At 44.7% G+C, this 27,454-nt stretch overlaps 1 protein-coding gene across 1 annotated transcript in view; it reads right to left on the bottom strand.

Moving 5' to 3' along the window:
• Window positions 1-6,371, bottom strand: part of VPS13B (vacuolar protein sorting 13 homolog B) — a 2,198,633-nt gene extending 2,192,262 nt beyond the window's left edge. Inside the window, 2 exon segments of the mRNA XM_029587199.1 lie at window positions 5,666-5,830; window positions 6,279-6,371. Coding sequence (XP_029443059.1) covers window positions 5,666-5,812 — 147 coding nt within the window. The 5' untranslated portion in view covers window positions 5,813-5,830; window positions 6,279-6,371.
• Between the last annotated feature and the right edge of the window lie 21,083 nt (window positions 6,372-27,454).

The raw sequence follows: 27,454 nt of genomic DNA, 5'->3' as shown, positions 1-27,454 counted from the left end.
GGTAGATGGCAGTACACCACCACTGCTATTCTATTACCCTTCTCACATGGAATTCCTATCTACAAAGATTCTACATCCAATGATGTCACCCATGTGTGAGGGCTACCATCCTGCTTGTTCTTTGAGAAAGTTCCATTACTCCACCAACTTGATCCATTCTATCATTGTGATATAACTTGTACCCTGGTATCACAGTTTCCCATTGGTTATCCTCCTTCCTCCAGGTCTCCAAGATGCCAATTGCATCCTCCTCTTCATTCAGTGCTGTACATTCTAACTCTCGCATTTTATTTTTTTAGACTTCTAGCAATTGTATACAGACATTTCAAAGTTGGTTTTTTTGTTTTTTTTTTAATTAACAGTCTGCTTATCAGTTGACAAAGGTAATTTGGAATCTTTCTGCTCTTTACTTAAAGGCACGTGGGCTACTTTTGCATTAATTGTAAGCTCTCTATCAGGATGCTCTAATTTCCCTGTTTTGTTAGAATCCTTCAAAGATACATCATGCCAAACTATGCACAAAGAGACTGTCGGCTTTCCCCCATCTAGTTTAAAAGCTGATCTCATTTTTAAATATTAGTGCCAATAGCCTGTTTCCACTCTAGTTAAGGTGGAGTCCATTTCATCAGAACAGATTCCCCCTTCCCCAGAATGTTCCCCAGTTCAGGCCAAATATAAAACCACCTTCCCTGCACCATCGTCTCATCCACACATTGAGACTCTGGAACTCTCCTGCCTCTGGGGACCTGCATGTGGAACAGAAGCATTTTTGAGAATACGACCCTGTAGGTTCTGCATTTCAGCTTCCTGCCTAAGAGCCTAAATTTAACCTCGAGAACCTCTCTCCTGCACTTTCCTATGTCACTGTTACCCACATGTACCATGACAGTTGGCTTCTCCTCAGCATCTCTAAAATCTTATCTAAGGGGTGCCTGAGGTCTGCTACCTTCACACCAGGCAGGCAAGTTACCAAGTTATCCTCACAAATACCACCCATCCAGGTATCTACATTTTTAATGATAAAATCACTCACAACTATCCCAACTACTCGACCCTGGAGACACATCCTCAGTACCCCTGGAGGGCAGGTCCTAGCTACAGCATCACTTCCTGCCACACCAAGGAGATGGTCTCCTGTCAAGTGACCTTGCTCCTCCAAAGCAGCTCATGGGATGCTTGACTGGAGTTGGGACAGCTCTACTATATCCCTGAAGGTTTCTTCTTTATACTTCTCTGTCTGCCTCAGCTCCTCCATGTCTGCCACTCTGGCCTCCAAGGATCAGACTCACTCTCTGAGAGCCTGGCGCTCTTTACACTGGGTACACACACATGCAACATCTCACTAACAGGCAGATAATGAAACATGGTACTCTGCAAAAGACTGGATAGCCCATTAACTTGCTGCATCTTCATTTTATTAATTTGCTAAAGTTTAAAAGCTGATTAAGAAGTTGGAATGCCTCTCAAATTAAAGGGTTTTAAATTAGATTTTAAAAGACACCAAATTAAGGCTTTTAATTGATAACTAGGTGGCTCTTGTTAGTTTGTGAATGACCAGCAACAAGACTAAAATTAGTTAACTTAAATTAGGGTTGTTTGTTTTGCAAAAAATCACTGACTTGTATTTTCTATATTTCCTACTAATTGGAGGGGGGATCTATTTAACAGAAGAGCAGCTGGGTTGGATGGGAATCAAACTAGTGACTAGTTGCCCACGAACCAGTACTCCCACCTTTTCAGATAAGTAAGTGACCTTTGCAAACTCATAATTGTAATATTTATAAGAAAATACTAGCTTCTATAAGCTCACAAAATAACCTAAAGTCCTATTTCTAAACACACACATTTCCTACCAGTGGCAAACTACTGCTACCCTTAAAAACTAACACAATAAACACATCCAGGAATAAGATTTTTTTTCTTTTCTTTTTTTTTTTTTTTTTAAGATTTTAGGTGCCCTTTTCCTGCAAGGCCAACTTACTACCAGCAGATAAAGGTTCTCAAGTCAGCATTCAACTTCTAGTTGATCCAGCAGCTGGCACTTTCCAATCTACATCTAGTAGATTTAGATACTCTATTAATATCACTTTGCCTATCAATACTATTCTTTAGATGGTTTCTATTATGCCCTCTTTGTGATGGCAGCCTACCACTAGAAAAAAAAAAAAGCATAAAATAATTTAGAAGGAGACCATCAAATGCAAAGAAACTGCCAAAAATACTTAGCTCTTCTTTATAATCATCAGTCTCCACATTTGCACGTTTTAATATTTTAACTTGTTTTTAAACTGCATGTAAAATAACTTAAACACTTAACTTCGACACAGGTCGGTGTTTCAATATATGCTTCAGGGGTGTCAGAGCATGCTACAATAAAGATCAAGGTGTACCAGGAGAAAAAAAAAATCAAATGCTTGATTGTCTGGTACTAACCCAATTTTGAGAGTCATTTATGGAGAAATGCTCCAGCAAAGCTACCTTCTATTAATACTTGCACTGAAATTGACAGGGAATTGATTCCAAGGACTTTTTTTTCCCCCCCTAATACAAAGCTAGTTTCTTGTTTTTAGTGTTCACATTTTTCCAAGCTAGGCACAAGAGGTTTTTAATCATGAATCCAAAAGGTATTATCACTTGAAGGGGATTTTATTTATTTCCTTTTAAGTGTCCAGTTACTCTCCAGGGGAATCAATATGTTTTTGTGATACCTGAACAATTAGATGCCTTTCTGGAGAACAAACCTGTTCCAGATGCAGTACCTCATAGTAGCACCAAATTCATCTCAATGCCATCTTTATATGGGCTGAAGCCAAATTAGATTAAATTTGTGGGGAGAAGCAAGATGGTGTCAGCCTGATAGCAGCTGTCAGCTTGCGTTACCAATAAGTCCACCTTTTTTTTTTTTTTTTTTTTTTTTTTAATTATGATCTCTGCCTTGATTTCCTCTCTGGTCATAGTCAAATCCCATCTAAAACCCACATTTTTTAGGTTGCTTTTAAATTTTAAATGTTAATCATACCTTTGCTGATTTCTAATCGTATTTTTCTATAATAAGTAAAAAAAACTTCATGAAACTTATTTAACTTGTCCATGTGTCTTGAGTAAACTGTTGGCTAAACAAAGCAATGACAGTCTCTGTGTGCATCTGGAGTGTTGCATATATCTAGTAGGACTACAGAAATTATCAATAGTACTATTTAAGGGTATGGATTTGTGAAATGCATTGGGGATGGTGATCTGCCTTTTATATGATTGCAATTTAAACATTTCTTCCAACAAAATGTTACAGCAAAACTGCAGAAATCTCAAATATCCGGTCACTAAGGTGCAACATTTTTTTTGTTGGTTATTTGTTGTAAAGGTATCACAAGACATTAAGACTTCAATTTTCTCAAGGGCCAATATAACTACTAGTACTCCATGAAATCAGAACTTGCAAGTTTTATATCCTTTAAGTGCCTTCATTAAAATGTTAATGAACATTTTGATTGCCAAGCAGCCTTTTTTCTATTCGTTAGGCTTCCAGCGCATTCAGAATCTGTTCCAACTCCACTATGAAGCCCTTACTCCAGAAGTAAGGGCTTCATAGATGCCAGGGGCCTTAATTTGAGCTATAGAGGAATTCTCTCTATTTCTTCGCCCTCTTTCTTCTAGCCCAGTCATAGCTGCAAAGGGTCACGGAAAATGATTCCTTTCAGAACCTCCCTACCAGAAGCTGCAAGCATTGTGGCCATAGCATCCCTATCTTCTCAGATACAGGAATTTAGGCTAGCCCTTTTTCCTGTGTCTCAATGCACTGTGTCAATATTAATATGAACCAAAACACAGTTTATAGAATAACTAAAGGGAAGAAACAGTCCTTATGGCTGCTAGTTATCAAAGAAAATAGTTTACAAGCAGATAATAATCTTTTGTAAAGCCTGCTACTATATCATTTTATATTGTGAACCGTTATTTATATTCATTGTAAAGCTATTTGCTATGTTATGTTACACTGTGAACCGAGGTGATGTTTTGCTACGTGCCCCGGTATATAAAAATTCTTTAAATAAAATAAAATAAATAAATCAATAATGTAACACTAATTTGCATCCAAATATATCAAAGCAAATATACTGTAAAAATGAACAAATGGCAAGATCTAACATTCAAGTCTCATGTTATCTTGGTTGCCCATTTACAGCAGACAGCCACTTAATATATATCAGAAATAATAAAGATGTACTCTTTGCTGCTTAGAACACAATTTTATCTGTTCAGACACTCAATACAGTCGATGACCATTTGAAAAGCAATATTGAGATGATTCGAATACAATTACCCTATTATCCATCATTCACTACTAAGCATAAGAGATGCCATACCGGGTCAGACTAGTGGTCCACTGAGCCATCATCCTGTGTCTGACAATGGCCAATCCATCTTGAATAAAGCAGTGTGGCTACCATATTAGTTCACTTGAATTCAGAGAAATAAAGATTAACAAACAAAAGTAAAACACACATACTAAATATAGACAGATTATATAGATAGATAAATGATACCAATCCAGCTCACTTACATAGAAACATAGAAATGATGGCAGAAAAAGACCAAACAGCCCATCCAATCTGCCCAGCAAGCTCCCACACTTATTTTCCCATATGTATCTGTTTCACCGACCACCAAGTTCAAGGCCCTTGTTGGTAACTGTTTGATTCGAATTTCCTGCCACCCCCTGCCATTGATGCAGAGAATAAATGTTGGAGTTGCATCAAAGGTTAAGCATAAGGCTTAATGGTTAAGGATAGTATCCGCCACAAACAACTTACCCCAATGCTTGTTTACCCAGACTGCACAGATCAATGCCTTGTTGGATGTTGTCTGAATGTAAATCCTCTTTTCCACATTTCCCCCTGCCTTTGAAGCAGAGAGTAATGCTGTATGCACTTCAAAGTGAAGTATCAGGCTTAATTGGTTTAGGGAAGTAACCGCTGCGATAAGCAAGCTACCCCCATGCTTATTTGTGTACCCAGACTGTGTGGTTCTGTCCTTGTTGGTTGTTGTCTGAATGCAAATCCTCTTTTCCACATTTCCCCTTGCCGTTGAAGCACAGAGCAATGTTGGAGTTGCATTAACCATGTGAAGGCTTATTGAGTAAGGGTAGTAATCACCAGGTAATAACCACCATTCCAGCAAGCCACCCCCATGGCTCTTCTCTTCATTCCCATCCTCTAGCCTTTATGGATCCACAGTGTTTATCCCATGCCCCTTTGAAACCCTTCACACTTAAAAATAAAGTACCTAGCACATCCTAATGGGGACAGTAAGGGCCTGTTCATGCTCTGCTCCCAGCAGTTAAGACATGAAGATCCATAAACCTACCTACGGTAGTAGTTGTTAATGGACCTGTCCTCTAGAAATTTGTCCAAACCTTTCTTACACTCAGCTATACTACCGAACTTAACCACAAATGCTTTTGGTACACTATTATGACATTATCTGATGATGTAAGCTCTATTTTATGATATAAAAATCCTCAAATAATTTTTCAAATACATTTTTATACAATAAAAACAAGCCTGGAAATGGTAATAAACAAAGCTTTGTGCAGAAGCAGCAAATTCAGTCATACATGACAAACAAAATTAACAACAGTAATCATTAAAAAAAAAAGACAACATACCTGTTCCAGTACCTCCAGCTTTAATTCAAGTTTGCTGAGAACTACATCTCCTCCCCATAGTGACAGCTGTAAATCTGATGGCTTCAAATTCTTAATGTAGCGATTTACATAGCTCATTAAAATAGGAGTCACATAAGACTCCAACATTGCCACCGAGTTCTTGACCTGTAGCAGAAATCAATATTGTTCAGTGCACAATATATTTAGGATAGGAAAAAAAAAAGCTGTATATATTTTCGGAACCACAGCGCCAAAAAGAAACAGCGCAGAGTTCAAATAAACAACAAATACTGCAAAACACCAGAAGTAACAGGTTGCGCCTTCCCGCACTTTCAACGGGTTTTCCCTTGGAAATAACACTTGGTCTTACTCTGGGTCCACGAAACCCGCACTGCACATGCAGGTGGCTAGAATAGAGCAGCCCCCACCCCAGAAGGGTACAGCAAGAGTGACGTCTTGACTGGTCTTTCTCGCAACTGGTGAGCAGCCTGGAGTCTACCCCTCCTCCCTAATCCACACAGCTGTACTTCACCTCCGAGCAAGTCAAATGTCGCAACCCCCTTTGCCTGCACCGATAGCCCGCGGGTACCACCAAAATAAAAACAAAACTTACACGACTACAGCCATACACCTCCTCTTGAGCTACTCGGCTCGCTGTCTCCGCATACACTTCCGGATATGCCGGAAGCCGGAACTGACGCAGCCGGCTTCTGGTTCTGGTTGTCTGGGTAGGGAGCTGCGCGCTTACACGTGGGTTGGTGGTACAGGACGTTATGGTCGAAGGAGGGGGACGATGACTGGCGGTGGTTAGATGGCCCTGGTCGTTGGGGCGAGTGGGAAATCGTGTGCCTGTAGCCAGATAGGAGGGTAGTTGGAAAAGATGGATGACTTTGAGGGATCTGTGTAGGAAATGAAGGAAAAGTCATGTAGTCTCATAAAAAAAGAACGACAAGTGGCATTTATTTATTATGTAGGGCAGACCGAATCTTGTTAGCTGTCCTTTATTTTGATACAAAACATAATCGCTTGTCCAATAATATTTAGGATTGGCAGTTCTGCTTGGATTGATACCTGGAGGTTGTATAGCATGATAGATGCAAACCGCTAAATGTTCAATGTAAACCGCTAAATGAAGCGATAGTTACGGTTCCTTAGCGATAGTTTTGGTTCCTTGTAAACCGGGGTGATATGTATACTATACAGGAACCCCGGTATATAAATTCTTTAAATAAATAAATAAATAGATTAACTTTAAGGACGAAACTAATTTATTATGTGTAAGACCGATTACTCACAGTTTGATACAAGTTAAAAATTGTGTGCAAAAGTTAGGTGTGCTGCTTTAACAAAGCAGGACTGAAAGAAATAATGTATGAGACTTGCTTTTAATGCATGTTTAACTGGTTTGCAACAGGGGGGTTATATTAATTTCATTCAGGTGTTTTTTAAAGTAACTTTTAAGAAATCTACTACTTCCTAAGTGCATTCCTTAGAGTAAAAAAAATGTGCTTAGGATAAAAACATTGGGGTAGATTTTAAAAGAAGCACGCGAGTGTCCATATGTGTGCCGATTTTGCACGCATGTTATAAAATCTGGGGACTGCGCACGCATGTGCGGCGGCGCAAGCAGGGGGTTCTAATATTACAAACCTATGTGTGGCGACGAGATTGGGCCTCTCCCAGTTCCCTACCCCCCTACCTAATTTCTCTTCCCCCTTCCCCTCTCCTCTCCTCCCCACCCCCTAACCCTTTCTCTTACCTTTAGTTTTGTTTATTTTGTTGGAGCAGTAGCAACTTGCGCGTGCCGGCAGTCCCTTCCCCGGTACAGCAGCAAATGCCCCACCCCCTCGGACCGCCCCTTTCCTTTGGCCTGGCACTTCTGTGCGTAACGGGAGTTACATGCGCGGCCGGGCCCCTTCAAAAATGTGCGCGACGTGCACAAGGCCCAGCTATGGGCATAACCCCAGGATTTTACACGCTCAGGGGATTTAAAATTCGTCCGATTGAGTGACCTTATTACTCATGTTGTCTTTTTGCTTAATCTATTAAATTGTAAATGCTGACTGTACTATAATCTCCAAGACTAAATGAAATTAATGAGAAACTGATAACAGAAATGTTTTATATTTTAGGGCCCAATTTAATAAGACAAGTAAAAAGTGTGTGACTATCAGTGCACATTTTCTTTACACACATGCTAACAAAAATTTTACCCGAATGCAAAAGTTAATAGAATGCAAATACACTGGAAGTTTAAAAAAGCCCAGGAAGCCAAAAATGTTCGCATAAATAATGATTCCTTATCACCCTACTACACCAGTCCAGACTCATGGATTATCATACGTGCATCCTCTGTTTCCTTCTGCCAACCAGCAGAAGGAGACAGAGGTTGCACCTTTTTCAGTGCATTATCACCTGGTCTATAGTCTGGTGCAGGGCCTGCAACAGCCAGTATTTCTTAGTCTCAAGTAGATGGTGGACACATGCTGGGCTGGAGCTGTAGGATTCTTCAGCTCCCAGGTCTCTGGCCTTTGGACCCTATTCCTGGTGGAGCTTGCTCCCAGTACAACTTGTGGCCTGTTTTTCCCTGGTGAATCAGGATCTTGTCTCCTGACCTAGGACAACACTTTATTATAATTGTTCCCATAAGAACATAAGTTGCCTTACTGGGTCAGACCAGTGCAACTATATCTTTTTTGTGATGCGGCGACCAGAATTGTACACAGTACTCAAGATACAGTCTCACCATGGCCTGATACAGAGGCATTATGTCAGTTTCCATTTTATTTACCATTCCTTTCCTAATAATTCCTAACATTCTGTTTGCTTTTTTGACTGCTGCAGCACACTTAGCCGATAGTCGTGCAGGCCCTGGATTGTAGTGCCTGAATTTCCTCTGGGGCCTGGTAAGTGGCTCCCAGGTTCCTTTCGGGGCCTGGTTGAGACATGAGGGAGTCTGGTAGGCAAATGAGAGGAAGTCTGTTGCAGGTCTTCCTCTACCTGAGACTTGAGCATGTGGGGCTACTCTCCTTTGAGGTCAGCTCCCCCACCCACACATACACACACACACACACACACATACATACCACCACTTGAGCTTAATTCCCTTATCTCTGAACTGATTGAAATAGACAGCAACAGTAAAGCTGCTTTATTGAGAAAAAAAATAAAGCCATTTATGATCCTTTATTGGCAGCCGCAAGCAGCAGGGAAGAGCCTCCTTCATTTTGGAGATCCTCAGAACAAGTGCAAGCATTCTCTACCTTTGGGGATCTTGACCTGCTTTTTAAGGCCTAATGCCTCTGGCATTTTTCCTTCTTGGAGGTATGTTTGAGTGGGGGCCACTGCCATTGAGACACCCAAACCTTAAAGGAGATCTCCGCTGCCTGTTGGGAGCATTTTGGTGGCAGGCTTCTGCTGCCATTTAAGGGAGGTTGGCACTGTCAGTTGTAGGACCCCCATGTAGGAAAGGCACAGGGTAGGGGGAAGTAGATGGCCCTACTGCCATGCTAGTCTATCTGCCAACTATCAGTTTGGGGTTTTCCATTAGGTCCAATTCCATATTATCTATTTCCCTCTTGTACTGATACCGGTTAGAGGACCTCAGGGCCAAGTGGGCCTGCATTGGCAGGAAGCTCCTTTATGTTTACAGGTGAACAGGCGTGTGTTCACAGTAGGCTTGCACGTTCAGCATGGAGCTCTTTTTCATATTAAAGGCATTATGAAGGCCTGCCATTTAAGCCATGCACAGAGGACCTGTTTTCTTCACACATTCCTCGGTGTGCTTATGGAAAAGTTTCCGGGCCCCAGGCAAAAAGTGCCACACATTCCTCCTTTGGTCTCTGGTCCCAGTCCTTCTTCAGTCCGAGCAGTATGTTGGAGCACGGGGGGGTGGGGGGGGGGGGAGAAAAAGCTAGCTCCTTGTGTCGACAACTGAACCTGGTTCAGTTGCATCAGCTTTAGTTCTACGTGTGAGACTTGTAGTGAATAGCTAGTCTGGTAGTGAGTATGGTCCGTGAAAGGGGAAAGCCAGTCAGTCACAAAGGTAAGTTACCTCCCCTTCTTAAGTGCTAGGTGCCTGACATGGACTTTCCCTCTGGCAATCAAAACTTCCCATTTGTAAGGCTTGAAGCATAAGAATCACAACCATATATTCATTAACACTTCATTCATCTAATGCTTTGTTTATTGAACAGACAGGGTGTAGCTGGTGGAGGGATGGAAATGTTTGCCTCGTGGTCTGGATCATACAGACACACTAAGAAAATGACTCCTGACTACAGCTTTGAAAGTATGAAAAGCTATATTCTCTGTAAAATATATGCAGCAAAGCTTACGCGTATACCCAGTGGATCAGGTAAGCTTGTTTGGGGGGGGAGCTTATCCGAAAACTTGGTGTCATGTCAGGCATAGGTTGCAACCCCTACTTTGGGCCTATGCCTAGGCCCTAGCTAATTTATTTATTTATAACTTTTTTTATACCGAAGTTCAAATAACAGAGTTACTTATCATTCCGGTTTACATTACAACAACTAGCAAAATGACAGAATATGTCTTACAAAGAACAAGGGTGAGAGTAACTTGGAGAGCATAACTAGGATAAAAGAACAATGTGTGCAGTTGCAACGAATAGGATTAAAGGGGTATCGAGCTAAATAGGGGGGAAATTAACTGATGGAGGGGGTAGGGGGGGAAGAGGTTACTGTGGGTGAGTAAACATACACTTAGGTCATGGGTAGCGATAGTCTGTGACAGTCTGTGGAAGGCTCAAGAAATTATGGGAATGCTTGGCCGGTAAGACCCCGGCCTCAGGCCTAGGCCCAATGCATTCATTTAAAACAAATGCAATGAATAAGGTTTGTTTCATTCAGGGAGTCCCAGATTCCTTTCAAGGCCACTTGAACCAAAACGGCCTTATTCATTGTGTTTTGCACATTTGTTTTAAACGAGTGCACAACCCTATTAGCTATTAATGTGCAATATTGAAAGCAAATATATGTTAATTGCTTATTTACCGTGGTTTAGTGAATGAGACCCTGCCATAACTTAACAGACTAAGTGGTGCTGAAAATATACTTCATTATGTTCACTAAATGGAAATCGTATAAAAAATTCAAGTGAAGTTAATTAAAAAAATAAAATAAAGCAGTGGTCCCTAATAACCAGCCTACAAATCACAACAGACCTTCCAAAAGCCTGATTTGTGATTTGTGGCCTGAACTAAGATCAAATATTGCTCCATTAAAATCTTACTACCAATTAGGTCGCTGCCTCCTTTTTCTCCCTCTAGTTCCTGATCAGCTGCCTATTCCTCCCTCCTTCCCTCCCACACTTCTGGCACCACTTCCTCCTCTTGGCTGCCTCCTCTTCCAGGTCCCCTGAAGCTGATAGCACCATCTATTATTTCCTCATGCAGGCTTGTTTGGCACAGGCCACTATTGCCTCCTTTTCCCAGCCCTGAGCAGAATAATGATCTGCACATTGGGACTGAGAGAGAGAGAGAGACCAGCACTCCAGAACCCTTACTGGATACTCAGAGAGATGCGTGAATGATTGTGGACTCATCCCTAGCACCCCAGCAGCCATTTAGCAGTACAGTACCAACAACTTCTAGCCCTCCCTATTTGAAGCACCAAGAGATGAACATCGTGTGGGAGGCTGTGAGAGCGAGAGAAACGCCCAGCCACCAGCTCAACTTCAGACACCCATACCTTTCTATTGCCTATCAAATTTGCGGACAATACAAAATTATTCAGAGCGGTTAAATCACAAGCTGATTGTGATACATTACAGGAGGACCTTGCAGGATGGAAGATTGGGCATTCAAATGGCAGATGAAATTGAATGTGGACAAGTGCAAGGTGTTGCATATAGGGAAAAATAACCCTTGCTGTAGTTACACGACGTTAGGTTCCATATTAGGAGCTACCACCCAGGAAAAAGATCTAGGCATCATAGTGGCTCAGTGTGCTGCAACAGTCAAAAAAGCAAACAGAATGTTAGGAATTATTAGGAAGGGAATGGTTAATAAAACGGAAAATGTCATAATGCCTCTGTATCGCTCCATGGTGAGACCGCACCTTGAATACTGTGTATAATTCTGGTCGCCGCATCTCAAAAAAGATATAGTTGCGATGGAGAAGGTACAGAGAAGGGCAACCAAAATGATAAAAGGGATGGAACAGCTCCCCTATGAGGAAAGGCTGTTCAGCTTGGAGAAGAGACAGCTGAGGAGGGATATGATAGAGGTCTTTAAGATCATGAGAGGTCTTGAACAAGTAGTGACTCGGTTATTTACACTTTCGGATAATAGGAGGACTAGGGGGCATTCCATGAAGTTAGCAAGTAGCACATTTAAGACTAATCAGAGAAAAAAAATTTTCACTCAACGCACAGTAAAGCTCTGGAATTTGTTGCCAGAAGATGTGGTTAGTGCAGTTAGTGTAGCTGGGTTCAAAAAAAGTTTGGTTATGTTCTTGGAAGAGAAGTCCATTAACTGCTATTAATCAAGAACACTAAGGGGCAGATTTTTAAAACATAAGCGCACGTAAAAGATACGTGTGTAGCCGTGCATATCTTTTAAAATCCGGGGTCGGCGCGTGCAAGGCTGCGCAAAATCGACAGCCTGCACGCGCCGAGCCGCACAGCCTGCTTCCATTCCCTCCGAGGCCACTCCGAAATCGGAGCGGCCTTGGAGGGAACTTTTTTTTTGTCCCCCTCCCACCTTTCCCTATCTAACCCACCTCCCCGGCCCTACCTAAATCCCCCCCTACCTTGTTCGATGAAGTTATGCCTGCCGCTGGCAGGCGTAACTTGCGCGCGCCGGCTGGCCAGGCCTCGACACAGGCCGTTGTGTTGGGGCACTCGGCCACACCCCTGGACTGCCTCGGACCGCAGACACACCCCCGGACACGCCCCCGGATCGCAGATGCCCCCCAGACTGCCCTTTTTAGCAAGCCCCGGGGCTTACACATGTCCCGGGGCTTTGCGCATGCCGGCGGCCTATGCAAAATAGGCTCGCCGGTGCGCAAGTGCTCTGCGCACGTAAATCCAGCAGGATTTACGCGCACAGGGCTTTTAAAATCTACTCCTTAGGCAATAGCCACTGCTATTAATTGCATCAGTAGCATGGGTTCCTAGTGTTTGGGTAAATGCCAGGTTCTTGTGGCCTGGTTTGGCCTCTGTTGGAAACAGGATGCTGGGCTTCATGGACCCTTGGTCTGACCCAGCATGGCAATTTCTTATGTTCTTATGTACCCCTGCTCACCATGAACAGAGCAACAGCACTCACCCTAGAATCTTCCCCATCCCCTTTCTGAAAACAGGGCAATACCATTGAACCTGAGCTGTTTATTAGATATGTGTTGCATTAAAGTTGTATTTTTTACACAACCGTGGTAATTGTTTTCAGCTTTTACACAATATGCTACTGTTATGATTAAGTGTTGCCATATCTCTTGTACCACAAAGCCTATATTTTGTTTTCTATATCATACTGTCAGTCCTAGTAGATAAACACATTCATGTTTGCTGACTAAACTTTACATAATTTATTTGTAATTTTAAGTTACTAATCATAGTAGTGAAACATTTATATGAATGTCAATGGCCAGACTATTCTTTTGGCTCACACAGCTGTATTATATAGATATGATTTAGTTAACATCTGGGAACAAACTGAAAGGTCTGTGGCAGGCATGTTCTGCAGTGAAATTTAAAAGACTCCTCAAGTTCAAAAACCTTCAAAAAGTGAATAAATATGCTCTTTACAATCTAAGGGGGTGAAGGTGAGGCATTAAATATGCTAGTTTTATCCTCAGCATGTGTGTGAGCTGACAGATATGCAAACACTTAGGAGATGAAACATGGCTATTTCAGGCAGATGTTACAGATGAAAAATGACATTTTAAATCTATTATCTGCTACAAAAGGCTCACAAAACAAAAGAACATTACTTCAGGCTGACACAAAACTGATTTAGTAGGAAAGAGTTGCCATTATAATCCTGCTGGGTGACGTGAAGGGGACAGCATGGCCAAGTTTGCACAGTCTTCAGTATTTAATAACAATAGGAAAACTCAACTTCACCACAGGGAATTTTATATAAATGAAACAAACAATATCAAATTTCCGAAAGTTGTCCACACCAGATTTTGACTAGCTTCAATTGGAAGAGAAATAAACCATAACATGATACAAAAGTGATTTAAGTTCAGCCTGAGGCCAACAGTTTAGAGTGAATAAGGATTTATGAGACGTACACAAAATATATGCAATAGAAAATAATTTGTTTTCATATCGATTTGTTATGTAAGTAGGGACTATATTAGCTCTCTTAGGTCTGTTGTTGCATAATAGATCATGTGGTAAATCAAAGATTCTTCATCGGAACAAGATAGCCTTTAGAAAATTGGCCACGAGCTAATTTTTCTTGTGAGTTTTGCACTACTAGATACAATTTTTATTATTAAGATAATGTAAAATACTTTCTGAAATACCAGTAGTTCTTTAGCACTCCTTAAACATAAAAGTGGTGCATAATATTATGAAAAGAATGCTTTACTTTTTAACATTCAATACAATCTGTTGCACTGTAGGTGGACCCTTGGCCTGGTGCAGACCCAGAGAGCGCCTGCCACCAGGAGGTGGAGGACACAAGGAGACAGAGGCTAACTGGATCTTCCCCAATAACAGTCCGGGGTTTCCACAGGTTGAGCCCTTGGGTACCCAGACCGCCTGGATTTAGGTGGGCCTCAAGTGGTCTCCCGGAGAGGTAGCGGAGGGGTGTGCCCACCACGAGCAAGGGTGTGCAGCTGATGCAGAGTGGATGGACTAGACCTGAACTGGAAGCTCCGGAGACCTCAGGGAGGTAACAGTTCAGGAAGGTTCTCCGGGCGAGGCAGGCAGTGCCTACGGATCTAGTCAGGTGGAAGCCGCGGTTAGTTTCCAAGCAGGTTGGTCTGGTAGTCACAGTAGGCCAGAAGAGAGTGTCCGAGTGAAGCGCAAGGGTCAGACCCAGAGAATCAGTCCAGGAGTAGTCAGCTAAAGCAGGGGTCAATACCAGAGTCAGACCGAGCGTAGTCAAGGCATTCGAGGGTCGGTTCCAGGCGGCAGACAAGAGAATGGTCAGGCAGGCAGTAGTCAGTACCAGAGGTCAGTCCAAAGAGGTACTACCTGAGAAGGATAAAGGAACACACGGAGACACTGGGAACGAGGAGACGCTGGAACAAGAGAACACTGGAACGCAAGAAGGCAAACTAGTACACCAACGGTGTCAACCCGATTGCCAAGGCAAGGTCCTGGGGATAGGACCTCGCTTTAAATAGGGTTAAGCAGTGATGTCATCACTTCACGTCTTGTTCAGGTTCCCCACACTCAGCCCTTTAAATACAGAGACATCAGCCGCGTGCGCACCTAGGGGCAGGGCCGAAGATGCGGAGCCCCGGCGGGAGCTCTGCTGCGAGGCCTGGAGCGAGGAGGAAGATGAGGCAGGCCACGGTGAGCGTTGGGGATGCCCGGAGCTAGCTGCAGCAGCATGGCCGGCACTGGTCGAGGGCAGCGCGAGGTGAGCAGGCCCGGTTGCGGCACCCACGCGACCAGGATGTACAATACAATCTACTCAAAGTATATGTGCCTTGGGTTAACTGTGAAACAGAAGGCCTTTGCCTATACATAAAGGCACAGAGGGTGGCATTTTTCTAACAGATGGCAATGAGCAGAAACAGGGGCATGTGTATGCTAAATGTAGCCACTCATATTTTTCATCGATAAGCAGGCTGAATTAGCCATGTTCTATCATTGGAGAGCATGTAGGGAATTGAGTTTTTAGCCTATTTATTTTAAGTGCTAGCATTTAAATTGTCTGTGCCATTAGTGCAAGATGCTTTTTCAAGACTGGATAAGTGGTAGTGCTATTGTGGACACTTTTAACATTGCCTCTTAGCAGTAAGTCAATCTTTTACTGATATTTAAGTGCAAATATGTTTTAATAAGCCTCTAAAAATTGTGTTTTTTCATTTTCACCGTTGCCCTGAAGCAGTTGCTTGTTTGTGAAAAATGCCCCAATGCAACTTGATGTGAAACACCGGCTGTGTCAGCAAATTTGTTTCATCAGTGACTTCTATGTCAGCGAGTTTCTAAGAATGAAAGTTATTGAGATTTTATATGAAGAGTTAAAAAATGATTAAAATTTTTCACAGCTTACATTTGTCACACTGTACTCAGTTGCTTTCTGAGGTATTTTCCTCTGTTTCAATTAGAAGCTTTTTGAGCCAGTGGCATAGCCTGAACTGTTTTTGTTTTTTGGCAGGGCCCAAGGTTTACATGGGTGGGCACTAAACATATAAGTCTGTTTTAATTTTTTATGTGCAATTTAAAAAGTATTTATCAATGCTGGAGCTCTTGATATTCCTTGGCTTTCTATTCCAAAGACAGAATCAGTCCATTGCTGACCTAATGCAAGGCACAGAGGTTTTTTCATCTTTGGAAGCGCAGTCGTCATCTTTAAATTAGCAGGATCATATTTTCTTCCAGGTATCAGACATGTTTCCTGCATCCAAGCATGGCTACCTTAAGAGGGCAATGGGCCATGGTGTGGTCGCCCCTATTGGTCTTCCAGCCCTCTTCCCCCCACCATAAGGGCATCCCTGCTTGCATCCTACCTGCAGTCCAAGGCTGAAGTCATTATTCTGATATGAGAATGTTCTCTGATTGAAACCAGGGTTAACCACTTAGGACACAGCAGGGCAGCAGATTTCTGCAAGGAAAACCACAAAACAATGAAAGGCAAGCTCTGAACCCCCATAAGAGATGAGCAAAGTAAGCACGTGTGCAATACTTACATGCAAAAAAAATGACTCAAGTCATTCTTCTGGAGTCCTAACTCCCAATCACTGTATAGACCAGGACATGTGCAGGGGCACAAGGGATCCTCGGGAACAAGGCTGATTTTGTAATAAAAAAAAAGGTACCAGGCGGGAGAGGGGCTACATGGGCCTGTGCCGGCCTTCTCTCTGCCACACACACACACACACCCTCCTGGGCCATACCTTGTTTCTCCACCTGTCCCCTCCCTTCCATTCACATTACATTCCTGCCAGGCCAGCTGCTTCAGCAGATGTCTTTGGCAGCTGGCAGGATGAACTCCACTAACTACCACAATTCGGATTGGGCAGGTGATGTTGACAGCCTTCTTTCTTCACTTGTTAGCAGGTTGAATTCCTCCAGCCACTACAGTAGAAGTTGGAGAAATAGGTGGCAGCCTGATGTCTTTGGCAGCTGTAGGGGGGTGGGGGGTAAACCCCACCAGATCCCAGAACTGCAAACGTTTTCGAAACTTCCAGGCCAGGTTCTGGCACCTCCTGGGCCACCAGCATCTTCCTTTCATGGCTTTAGCACCATCCACCAGCCTTCAGCATACGGGGTAGTACAAGAAAAGAGGCTGCTGGTTTGGAAGGTTTTTATACACAGAAGAACAGAGACCTGGCTTGTGAGGTATGTGAACTTGGTATGTGCATTAAATAATACTTATTTTAACGTGACCTATGTTAATACTCCAAAACCAATCCAAAAAAACTCTTTATCTCCACTTTCAGAGTTATAGGTACAATTCCTGCATAAATAGTGTGCTTGGTGGCTCTCAGGATGGTCCTGGATGCCAACTGCCACCGAGAGCAGCCTGGAATGCTGTCACACTGCGCCGCCAACTGCCTCTCCTAGGGTGACAAACTCCCAACCTGCCATCATTTAAATGGCCCGCAGCGGGAAAAGCCTGCGGCACCCAAAGATGTCAGCAGCACAGCCCTACTTAAAGGCTTCCCAGACCTCCCTGCCTTGCCTCTACCTCTGTGTAGTGCATGATGCTTGTTGCTAACTAGTCTCTTCAGCCTGCCTCATCCAGCCCAGCCTTACCTCATTTCTTCAGCCTTGCCTCATCTAGCTCAGACTTGCCTCGTCTCTCCAGCCTGCCTTGTCCAGCCCAGCCTTGCCCTACTCAACTTGCCATGCTGTGTCAATCCCGCTTCCTTCATCCCTGCCTTCTCTGTGAACTAACTTCTGGATCTGACTCTTGCATGGACATTGACTATTCTTGTTTGCTGCCTGCCACTGACCCCCTAGCCCAGTCACTGACTGTCCTTGCTTGCCACCTGCTTCTGACCTTTGCTTGGCCCTGGATCTTCCTCATCACCGCTCTGAGATACTCTCGCCTAAGTTCTGCAGGCCCCCAGAACCCAAAGGCTCAATCTGTGGGGAAAGGGGCTGGTTAAGGTGAAGGCCTAGACTAGTCCCCCTCCTGAGAACCTCTGCCAGCTGTCAGTGTGGGCCTACAGGGTTCAACCCAAAGGCTCCGTCAACCACACCACAGTAGCAACGTGTTATTATTTGTGGGTGGATCCTTGGGCCGGTGGGAGATGACCACGCCCACAGGGGAAGATCCCGAGAGGGGCCATTGGTCAGGCTCAGAATTGGGAGACAGACACACACTAGTTCCTTTATTAAACTGTAAGTGAACCACCAGAGGTGGCAGTAGTGAGCTGGAAGAGCCCGGTTGGGCTGTAGTCCCTCAGGCACTGGAACAGCAATCCCAGGATGGCTGAGCTGTAGAGAAACTGAAATATAGTGAGTAGGCAGGGTATGCAGAGTTCAGGAACAGAACCTGGATGGTAACACACACAATAGTCTCTTGAGGCAGCCCAGAGGCTGGAATGAAGTAGGTCCTCGAGGAGTGAGTACCTGGTTCCAGGGAAAGCTCTGAGAGAGAGATGGTAACTCACTGGTGTTGTAGGCAGCGGTGACTTCCTGGCAGAAGTTGTATTCGGTAGCAGGTCCGGGAACGTGGGCCCTCGAGGAGCGAGGACCGGTTCCAGACTGCGACCTGAAAAGTAAGAGAGAGAGCGAGGCCCCCGAGGAACGGGTACCCCTGGTAAAGTCCGAGGAGGCAGAGTAGCAAGGTATGCGGAGAGCGAATCCCATCCTCAGCGATACCTGATGGAGGAAGCTAGGTAAACCTTTGCTAAATCGAATAGCTAGCAAAAACGAAGACCTTAAATATCCGGGTTTGATGATGTCATCTCAGGGGGACGCCCCTGAGGTTCGCGTCACTGCTGGTATTCGAGTCAGGGCCGCGTGCGCGCCCTTAGGCCTCAGGAGAACATGGCGGAAGGCAGCGTCTAGCCGGTCCGGGGACGCCAGAGGAGAGCGGCAAGATGACGCCACGGCAGCCAAACTTCCATCAACCAAAGAGGGAGTCGCAAAAGAGGTAAGGTGGGCAGAGTGGAGACGTCGGGCAGCAAAGGTCGCAACACAATGGTCCATTCCCGTAACAAATGGCTTGTGTGGGACTGCCCCTGACATCATGAGGTCTTTATTCAAAAGCATTTATCCACATAACTCAGAGATGATCTGGCTAAATGAAGATATGGGTACTTATCTGGGTTAATTCTAGCCTAAATTAGCCAGCTAGACTTTTTAGCCGGATAAGTTAGGGGCATAACTGGGAAGAGATGGGTTAGCCAGCTAAGGTGTATGGCCAACTCCAGTATTCAGAGTTTGATAATTTAGCTGGCTAAGTCTGATTGGGCCAAAGAGCTGTCCCAAAGTTAGCCAGAAAAAGTTAGCCAGCTAACTATTGGCTGCACTATTGAATATACCTCCAAAATTAGCCAGATAGGGTTATCCGGCTAACTTTGCTATCTGGACAGTGACTGAATATGGACCTCCATGTTTCCTAGTGGCCACCTCTCTGTTCTCATTTGCATCTAATTTACATAGCCAATGCGGCTGAAATTCTTCCATTAAATTACACTGCCTGTGTTAATGGCCATTTTGATTACTGTAAGCCTAATGCAGCTGTATTAATATCTGTGTTAAGCATAGCATGGCTTAATTAAGCTTAATGCACTTTGAATAGACCTCTTAGTGACATGCCTCAGCTTGGAACTAGAGTAATATGCTCATCATTCATAAGAACACAAGAATATAAGAAATGCCATGCTTGGTCAGACCAAGATCTATTGAGCCCAGCATCCTGTCTTTGACAGTAGCCAGTCTGTGTCGCAAATACCCTGCAGATCCCATAAAGTAGATCTATTTCCTGTTACTCACAGGGATAGAAAAGCTTTCTTTAATCTACCTGACTGATAATGTTTTATGGACTTTTCCTCCAGGAGCTTGTCCAGACATCTTTTAAACGCCTGCTCTGGCAACAGATTCCACAGCTTGATTGTGCATTGAGTGAAAAAATACTTCCTGCTGTTTGTTTTAAATCTGCTGTTTGTTAGTTTCATGGAGAGTCCCCTCCTTTTAACATGATTAGAAAGGGTAAATAGCCATCCTTTATATAATCATGAGTGGGGTGGAATGAGTAAATAAGTTTTATTATGTCCCCTCTCAGCCCTCTCTTTTCCAAGCCTCTCATCAGCACTGAACTGGGGCCATGGTGTTCAAAGGTGTGTGAACAGTATTATTTCTAGCTCCATTAAGTGAGAAAAATTATCTAGCAGAAAAGAGATTAATCTCTAAAAAGCATTACAAACTAGCTCTTTTGAAAGTACTGATGTATAATTTAAACTGACCAAGGGCTTCCTCAGACCTCTTAGTAAATGATTCAAATGTTTATTTGTCTAACCCAGACTAGGCAGACCAACTGGGGAGAGGCAGAAACATAGTTTTGTTTTACATTCCTTGAAGAAAACAATATTTATTTTTTTTTACTTCACTGACCTTTCACACTATAGTGATCTTCAGTGATAGAATGTTGTGCTCTTAGGTCACAAATAATGTAGTTTGTCAACCTATATTTCTACACTAGACCAATTAAACAAATGTAGACATGCAATAAATGCAGTAACACAAACAATCTGAAAGCACTTTAACCCTTCCCTTCGTTCCACTTCCTCTCCCCCTTCCCACCCACCCAGAATATAACCCTCCTCCCTTTCAGCTACCCCTCTTCCTCGCCCAGACTGCTGCTGAAATTCAACTTCTCCACTTTGAAAAAAAGAGTCTTAGCTTTAAAATAGTCTCCAAGTAGCTCTTTCTCTGACTGAAATCCTGCATTTATGAACTGGATGTGAAGACTGAATCCTTGCAGACCATGACTGACAAAGCATGGAAGCCTTAAGGATTGTTTTACTGTACAAGTTTTCAACTTGTTCTAATTTAACCAGGTTTCTGTGTCTTATCATGTGCCGACTGTTCACCTTTCTATGATTTACAGAGGAAACAGTGAAACTTTAAAAACCCACATGAGCTTACTGACAAAGAGTTAAGATTGACTTAAAGCAGCAGCATTAGCTATATATATTCTTTGAAATGTCAAGTCAAGCTACATTTTATTTTAGCTCTAGTGCATCCCCTTCAGGTTTTATTTCCATGTCTCCCTTCTTTTGTGCATTAATATATTTTATTTCTTATGCAGTTAACCTTTATTTCTATAGACAGTATTAAAGAAAAGTATAACAAACAAAAATATTAGATGCAGGGCCAGATTTAAGATAGTGGCACCCACAGGCAGTGCCATGGCAATAGCTGTCCCTTTGAAGCTGTGCTGGGACAAGGCATTATACCAAGCAGAAGCTGACTTCTCTTTGGCCTGGAAATTTGGTGCTTTCAAAATATGGCACCCTAGGCAATTGCCTATATTGCCTATGCCTAAATCCGGCCCTTTTTTTGCTGCACCATCAATTCTCGGAAGAATGGCGGCCTCCGCCAGTCACCGCCAACCTCCCTGGCATTCCCAGGACGGCGTGGGCGCTGCCGACCGCCATCTTGCTTCTGGAGTCACTTGGGCGCTCGCACGCGCACATGGGCCACCTATATACACATCATGGTAGGAACCTCGGGGGCGTCCCCTCCGCATGACGTCATCTCGCTACCTGTACTTAAACAGACTGGCCCAATGCTCCTACGAGTTAGCAAGGAGTTCTTCTCGTTGCTGAATCCACTTCTTCTTGGACTTCTGGTTCCTGTTCCTGTCTCGGTGTGTGGAAGCTCTGAGTACCCGCTCCTCGGGGGCTCTTCCGCGTTCCTAGGCTATCCGCTCCTCGGAGGGATTTCCTGCCTTGATCTCTGGGAACCATTCCTCATTAGTACCACTTCGCTCATCTCTGCCAAGCCTTGCTGGAATTCCCCGTGGTGTACTCCGTGCCTCGGACCACTACCGCGTCCTCACCAGCAGGATTCTCTACACCTTACCCTGCGCTGCAGGATATTGTTTCTTCATCTTCAAGTACCTTCTGAGTTCTAGGACCTCAGTCTACCTCAACACCAACATCACCGAACAGTCATCTCTGGCATACCCCACGCTGCGGGCCACTACTGGATCTGCACACCTGAGGTATGTGCTACACTACTGGGAAAGACTGTCTGGCATACTCCGCTCTGTGGGCCTCTACCGGATCGTCACATCTGAGGTGTTGCACTGGGAATACCCTCAGCTCAAGAACTGTACTTTGACTGCATTCCCCGCTTCATGGGTTATGCTCTCTCTCTCTCTCCCTAATAAAGTCTATTCTACAGCTGTGTCCTAGCTTCTGAGACCGAGTCTACCGGTGGTGAGACCCACAGGGCTCCTCCCTGTGGGCGTAGACATCTCTCACCTCGGCCCAGGGTTCACATCCATACCAAAACATAACAGTATCCAACTTAACTTTTACTGATTAAATATGGAAAGTTGATAAAAATGGTCATTTGCAAGTTCTTATTCTGTGCAATCAATTTACAGCTTTAGCTCTTTTTTTAAAATCTGTAACTTTATACTTCCAATTAATATGTGATGTTACTGAAATCAAATTATTTCTCTTGCTTCTGATCCTGTCTTATTAATGGGGTAGTTTTGAATCTGCTTTCCAAAATTTGGTGGATAGCATGATTACTCCCATATTTCATATCTTTACACCTTCTCCTTTCTCCTTATTTCTCTGTTGGTACCTGGAGAATACCTCCTCACTCCATTCTTATATATCAATATGATTTGGTCATAGTTAACGCCAGATAGGTGTCACTAGTCTCCTTTGCACTTCTAACTTTACCTTCTCCCCAGGAATGAATGGAGATTCATTCCCCTGCAGGAGTCCACTGGATTTCTATCTGTGAGAGACTCTAAACTCCTTAAGATGTTCCTCCATGGGTACCTGGATCCTAGGGAACTTAAGCTGATATTAAAAATTGTTTAAAAAAACTATAACCCAAAAGCGGAAAGAACAGGACTGATGCTTCCACTAGGTGAACTAGGCAGTGGCCTGGACCGCCAACCTTAGGGGGTGCCAAAATCAACAGTATAAGCCCTGCTGCTGCCGAAGATACAGAGAGGCCACCTGTGGGGGAAGACAAGGAGAGTGGCCCTATGCCATTGCTGAAGACTTGAAAAAGGCCCATTGAAAGATACACCAGGCAGGGCACAGGTGGAGACCATCCTTCTGCAACTTAAAAAAAAAAAAAGAAAGAGAGAAGCCCAGGAGGGCCCAGATGGAGCCCAACCCGCCCGCGGCCGAAGACAGAAGATCGGAGAGGGCCATGGGTGGAACCCATCCCTTCCATGGCTGAAGAAGCAAAAATGAGAGGCTGGGAGAGCTGTGGGAAGAGCCTGTCCTGTCCATGGCTAAAGAGACAAACAAAAGAGGCCGGGAGGACCATGGGTGGAGCCCAAACCGCCCACAGCTAAAGACACAGAGAGGCTTTGCAAGGGGTGCTGCAGGGAAGTCCATCTCCCCCCGCAGCTAAGACAGGAAAGAGGATTGGAAGATCTCTGGGCAGAACACATCCACAGTCCTCCCGGCGAAGATAGACGCCTGCACAGTGGAAAGCGGCCCCTGTGCGTGCAATTGGCCACTCAAGACGTGACGTAGCGGCCAATTGCACGCACAGGGGCCGCTTTCCCCCGTGCAGGCGTCCATCTTCGCCGGGAGGCAGGGGAGCCACGATCCGTTCCTGCTGATGGCCGGAGGGCTGCAAAAAAAAGTAAGTCGCGCAGCGGGAGGCAGGAGAGGTCCGATGTCCGGAGGGGGCTGCAAAAAGTAAGTTGCTTCGCCGCTTCACACTGTCAGTGTCTCTTCTTCCCTCCTCCCGAAGCAGGGCGCGAAAAGCAGCCTTGCTCCGGGAGAAGGGAAGAAGGGGCTGGCAGTACGAAGCGGCAAAGCGACTTACTTTTTGCAGCCCCCACCGGACATCGGAGGGGGCTGCAACGTTTTTTTCGCTTTTTCTTTTGCTTCGGGAGGAGGGGAGAGGACTGGGGCTGCCCCGGAGACCGGCACCCATGATCGCGGCCGGGGCAGGTGAGCGGGGGCTGGGGGAAAGCTTGCCGCCTACCCTTACCCCTGCCTCTACCGCAGGGGTAAGGGTAGGCGGTAAGTTAGCAGGTTAAACGCACGACAAAATGGCAGGGAAAAATAGCGATAGTCGGGGCGAGGGTTACAGGATGCTAGGGAATAGCTAATTCGCTCGTTTGCATACAATATACATGCCGCGTGCGGAAGGGGTTGCCCAGGGATTTTAGGACGCGGTAGGAGTAGGTTAAAGGGGATTCAGGATCGCAGGAAGGGCTAACGCGGCCGGAAAGTGAGTAGAATGCGGGTTAGGAGTGGGGTAAACGCGGCCGCACTTTACTGGATAGACCTGTATATAATTTAAAAAGTGCACCAAGACCGATGATTATAAGAATTGAAGAACCACAGATGAAAATATTCATGTGGTAAATTATATTTCAATTTCAGTGAGAGTATTTTTGCAACGACTTTGAAGACTCTCCTACACAATATATGAGGTCTGGTTTCACACAATAAATAAATACATTCCCAATTCTGTTGGTGATGTTTTGATGTTCACTGTTTAAGTACTGGCACTTAGTGTTGTTTTGGTATTTGAGATGTACTATATTGTAATTCTAATTCAGTTTACTCGTGGTTTTCTCACACCCAACAATAGATCTAATACCATATGGGTTTCAAGTGTCTTTTTTGCATTTTTGCAGGGTTTTCTAGTTGGCACACAACAGTGCTTGTAAATATAATATACATGGTGTAAGTGATGTTTTTAAGTCAAACACTGAAGTGTCTGCCCATAACAGTCACCCGTGAGATTGTAGACCCACACGGCAGGTACCTTATACTGGAAACCGAATTATACGATCACAAATTGATTTTTTGCAATATATATGCACCTAATACTTACAGCGCTCCCTTTTTTAGGGGTCTTTGTGCGCACCTACTTCCCTATCTTAATGAGACTCTAATTATAGGAGGGGATTTTAACACGGTCCGGGATGGAGACTTGGATGCGATGCCGCCCCGTCGTAGAGAGCAGGGATTGGGAAAGGGTCCACAGATGCTGGAGCAGTCTTTGCACCTGCTGGATGCATGGAGGGTGTTACACCCCACAGAGCGCGACTTTACACACATTTCACGTGTGCACGCCTCCTCCTCCCGCTTAGATTATTTTTTGGTCAGTGGCCATGCTTTTCCCAAAATCCAGGAGGCACGCATAGATAACATAGTAATCTCGGATCATGCCCCGGTGTGGGTGGACTTCCAGTGGTCGGGTTGTACGTTGGGGAGCAAATCGTGGCGCTATCCCTACTATCTGGCTGCCGATGCTAAATTTAAGGACTACTTGCAGAGTAAATGGCGGGATTATGTTGCCAATAATCGTGATTCTTGCCCTCAACCCTCCTTGTTTTGGTATACGGCAAAGGCCGTCCTTAGGGGGGACATTATTTCTTATGTGTCCCACAGGAAGAAAATGATAGATAAACGAATCCTGGCGTTGAATGTGCAGCTAACCAAAGCCAGATCGCAGTTAAATGCTTGTGGCAGTATTCAACATCGTGATCACTATAGATCTTTGCAAAATGCCCTCAACATATTAATCCACCAGAGGGAGAAAAAAAGCTTTCTTTATTATCAGTTTCGCCTTTACCAGTACGCCAATAAGACGGGCCGGATGATGGCCAATTTGATAAAGTCGGCTCGCCCACGGCGCTATGTCCCGGCCTTGCTTTCTTCCCCTAACACTGTGGTGCGTGACACCCCTTCTATATTACGGAAATTCAGAGATTATTATGCTACCCTATATGCCTCAGCTGGGGGGAATGATGAGATGCGCGAGCGCTTCTGTTCAGCTTTACCCTTGCCTAGCTTGACCGCCGCTCAGCTGGAACAACTGAATCGCCCAATCACGGCAGGGGAAGTTATTACAGTCATTCGTCAGACCAAACCGTTTAAAGCCCCGGGCCCCGATGGGTATACTGCAGAATTTTACAAGTCGCTTCAGGATCAGATTGCTGGCCCGCTAGCGGACGCCTATATGGAACTGGTAACCCAGGGCTCCTTTCCAACTCATGAAAATTTGGCCCTGATCACGCTTATACACAAGGCGGGCAAGGATCCTTTGTTGCCTGAATCCTACCGCCCCATTTCCTTGTTAAATTCCGATATTAAGATTTTGGCAAAAATCTTAGCGGATAGGCTGGCTCCCATTCTTCCCAGCTTAGTAGGGGCACATCAAGTGGGCTTTGTTCGCAACCGGTATGCCCTGACTAATATTCGATAAAGTGTTGGCGGCGATGACCGTGTGCAGACAAATGCAACTCCCTCATCTAATTATCAGCTTCGATGCCGAAAAGGCTTTCGACAGGGTGGAGTGGCAATATTTATTTGATATACTGCAGAGGATGGGATTTGAAGGCTTCTATGTGAAGGCGGTGGCTCTGTTATACAACAGTCCTCGAGCTTATATTTTTGTTAATGGGGCCACGTCGGATACCTTTGAGGTGGCAAGGGGAACCAGACAGGGCTGTCCGTTGTCTCCTTTGTTGTTTGTATTGCAGTTAGAGCCCTTGTTGCTTGCAGTTCAACAGACGAAGGAGATCCGGGGAGTTCGTCTTGATAACCAGATCTTTAAGAGTGTGGCCTTTGCTGATGATCTCTTGGTTTTCCTCACGGAACCTAGGACGTCATTGGCCAGACTACAGCGGTTGATCTGGGATTACGGGGTTTTTTCGGGTCTTCGCCTGAATGAGTCTAAGTCCATGGCGCTGGCTTACCCTCCCGCGCTGCGCAGAGACTGGGCGGAGTCCTTTCCGCTGGAATGGGCGCCGGGGTTTATTACATGTTTAGGTGTCAGAATCCCAGAGAACCCGGCCGACATTTACGTGGCTAATATTCCCAGGCTGGTACAAGCGACCTCGGAGAAGCTAGCTTTATGGCGGACTCTCCCCCTCTCTTTAATTGGTCAAGTAAATTTACTCAAAATGATTATTTTGCCCAAATGGCTTTACATACTCCAAAATCTACCCTTACTTATCAAGAGAATAGATATACTGCGTTTGGAAAGTGACTTTCGGCGTTTTCTGTGGCGGGGAGGGAAATCCAGGTTGCCCCTGTCCTGGCTAAAGATGAGGTGGGGGAGGGGAGGATTGGGGGTACCTGATTTGGCCTTGTATAATTTGGCCTGTAACCTGCGTATCCTCCGTGATTGGTTGACCGATACCCCAATATATACCGCTTTACCAGCGGATCGGGCGATTATGTTCCCCGTGGCACCGGTGTACGCGCTCCAAGCGAGCTCTACCCATCTTGTTCCATACATTACCCGACATGTGATGATTAGGCCTTTAAGACAGACTTGGCTTCGTTTGATGAAACGTTTGAAGATACAGGGGGTTTGTGCGTATTTTCTCCCCCTTAGGGGGAATATGGAATTTAGCCCGGGGTTGCAGGCCTCATATTACCGGCGCTGGGAAGAGACGGGAGTTACTTATTTGGGACATTTGCTGACAGGGGAGGGGCAGTGTCT

The sequence above is a fragment of the Rhinatrema bivittatum genome, chromosome 2 (assembly GCF_901001135.1).
Source record: "Rhinatrema bivittatum chromosome 2, aRhiBiv1.1, whole genome shotgun sequence".
Taxonomy (NCBI): domain Eukaryota; kingdom Metazoa; phylum Chordata; class Amphibia; order Gymnophiona; family Rhinatrematidae; genus Rhinatrema; species Rhinatrema bivittatum.
This window is presented reverse-complemented; position numbering and strand designations above follow the sequence as displayed.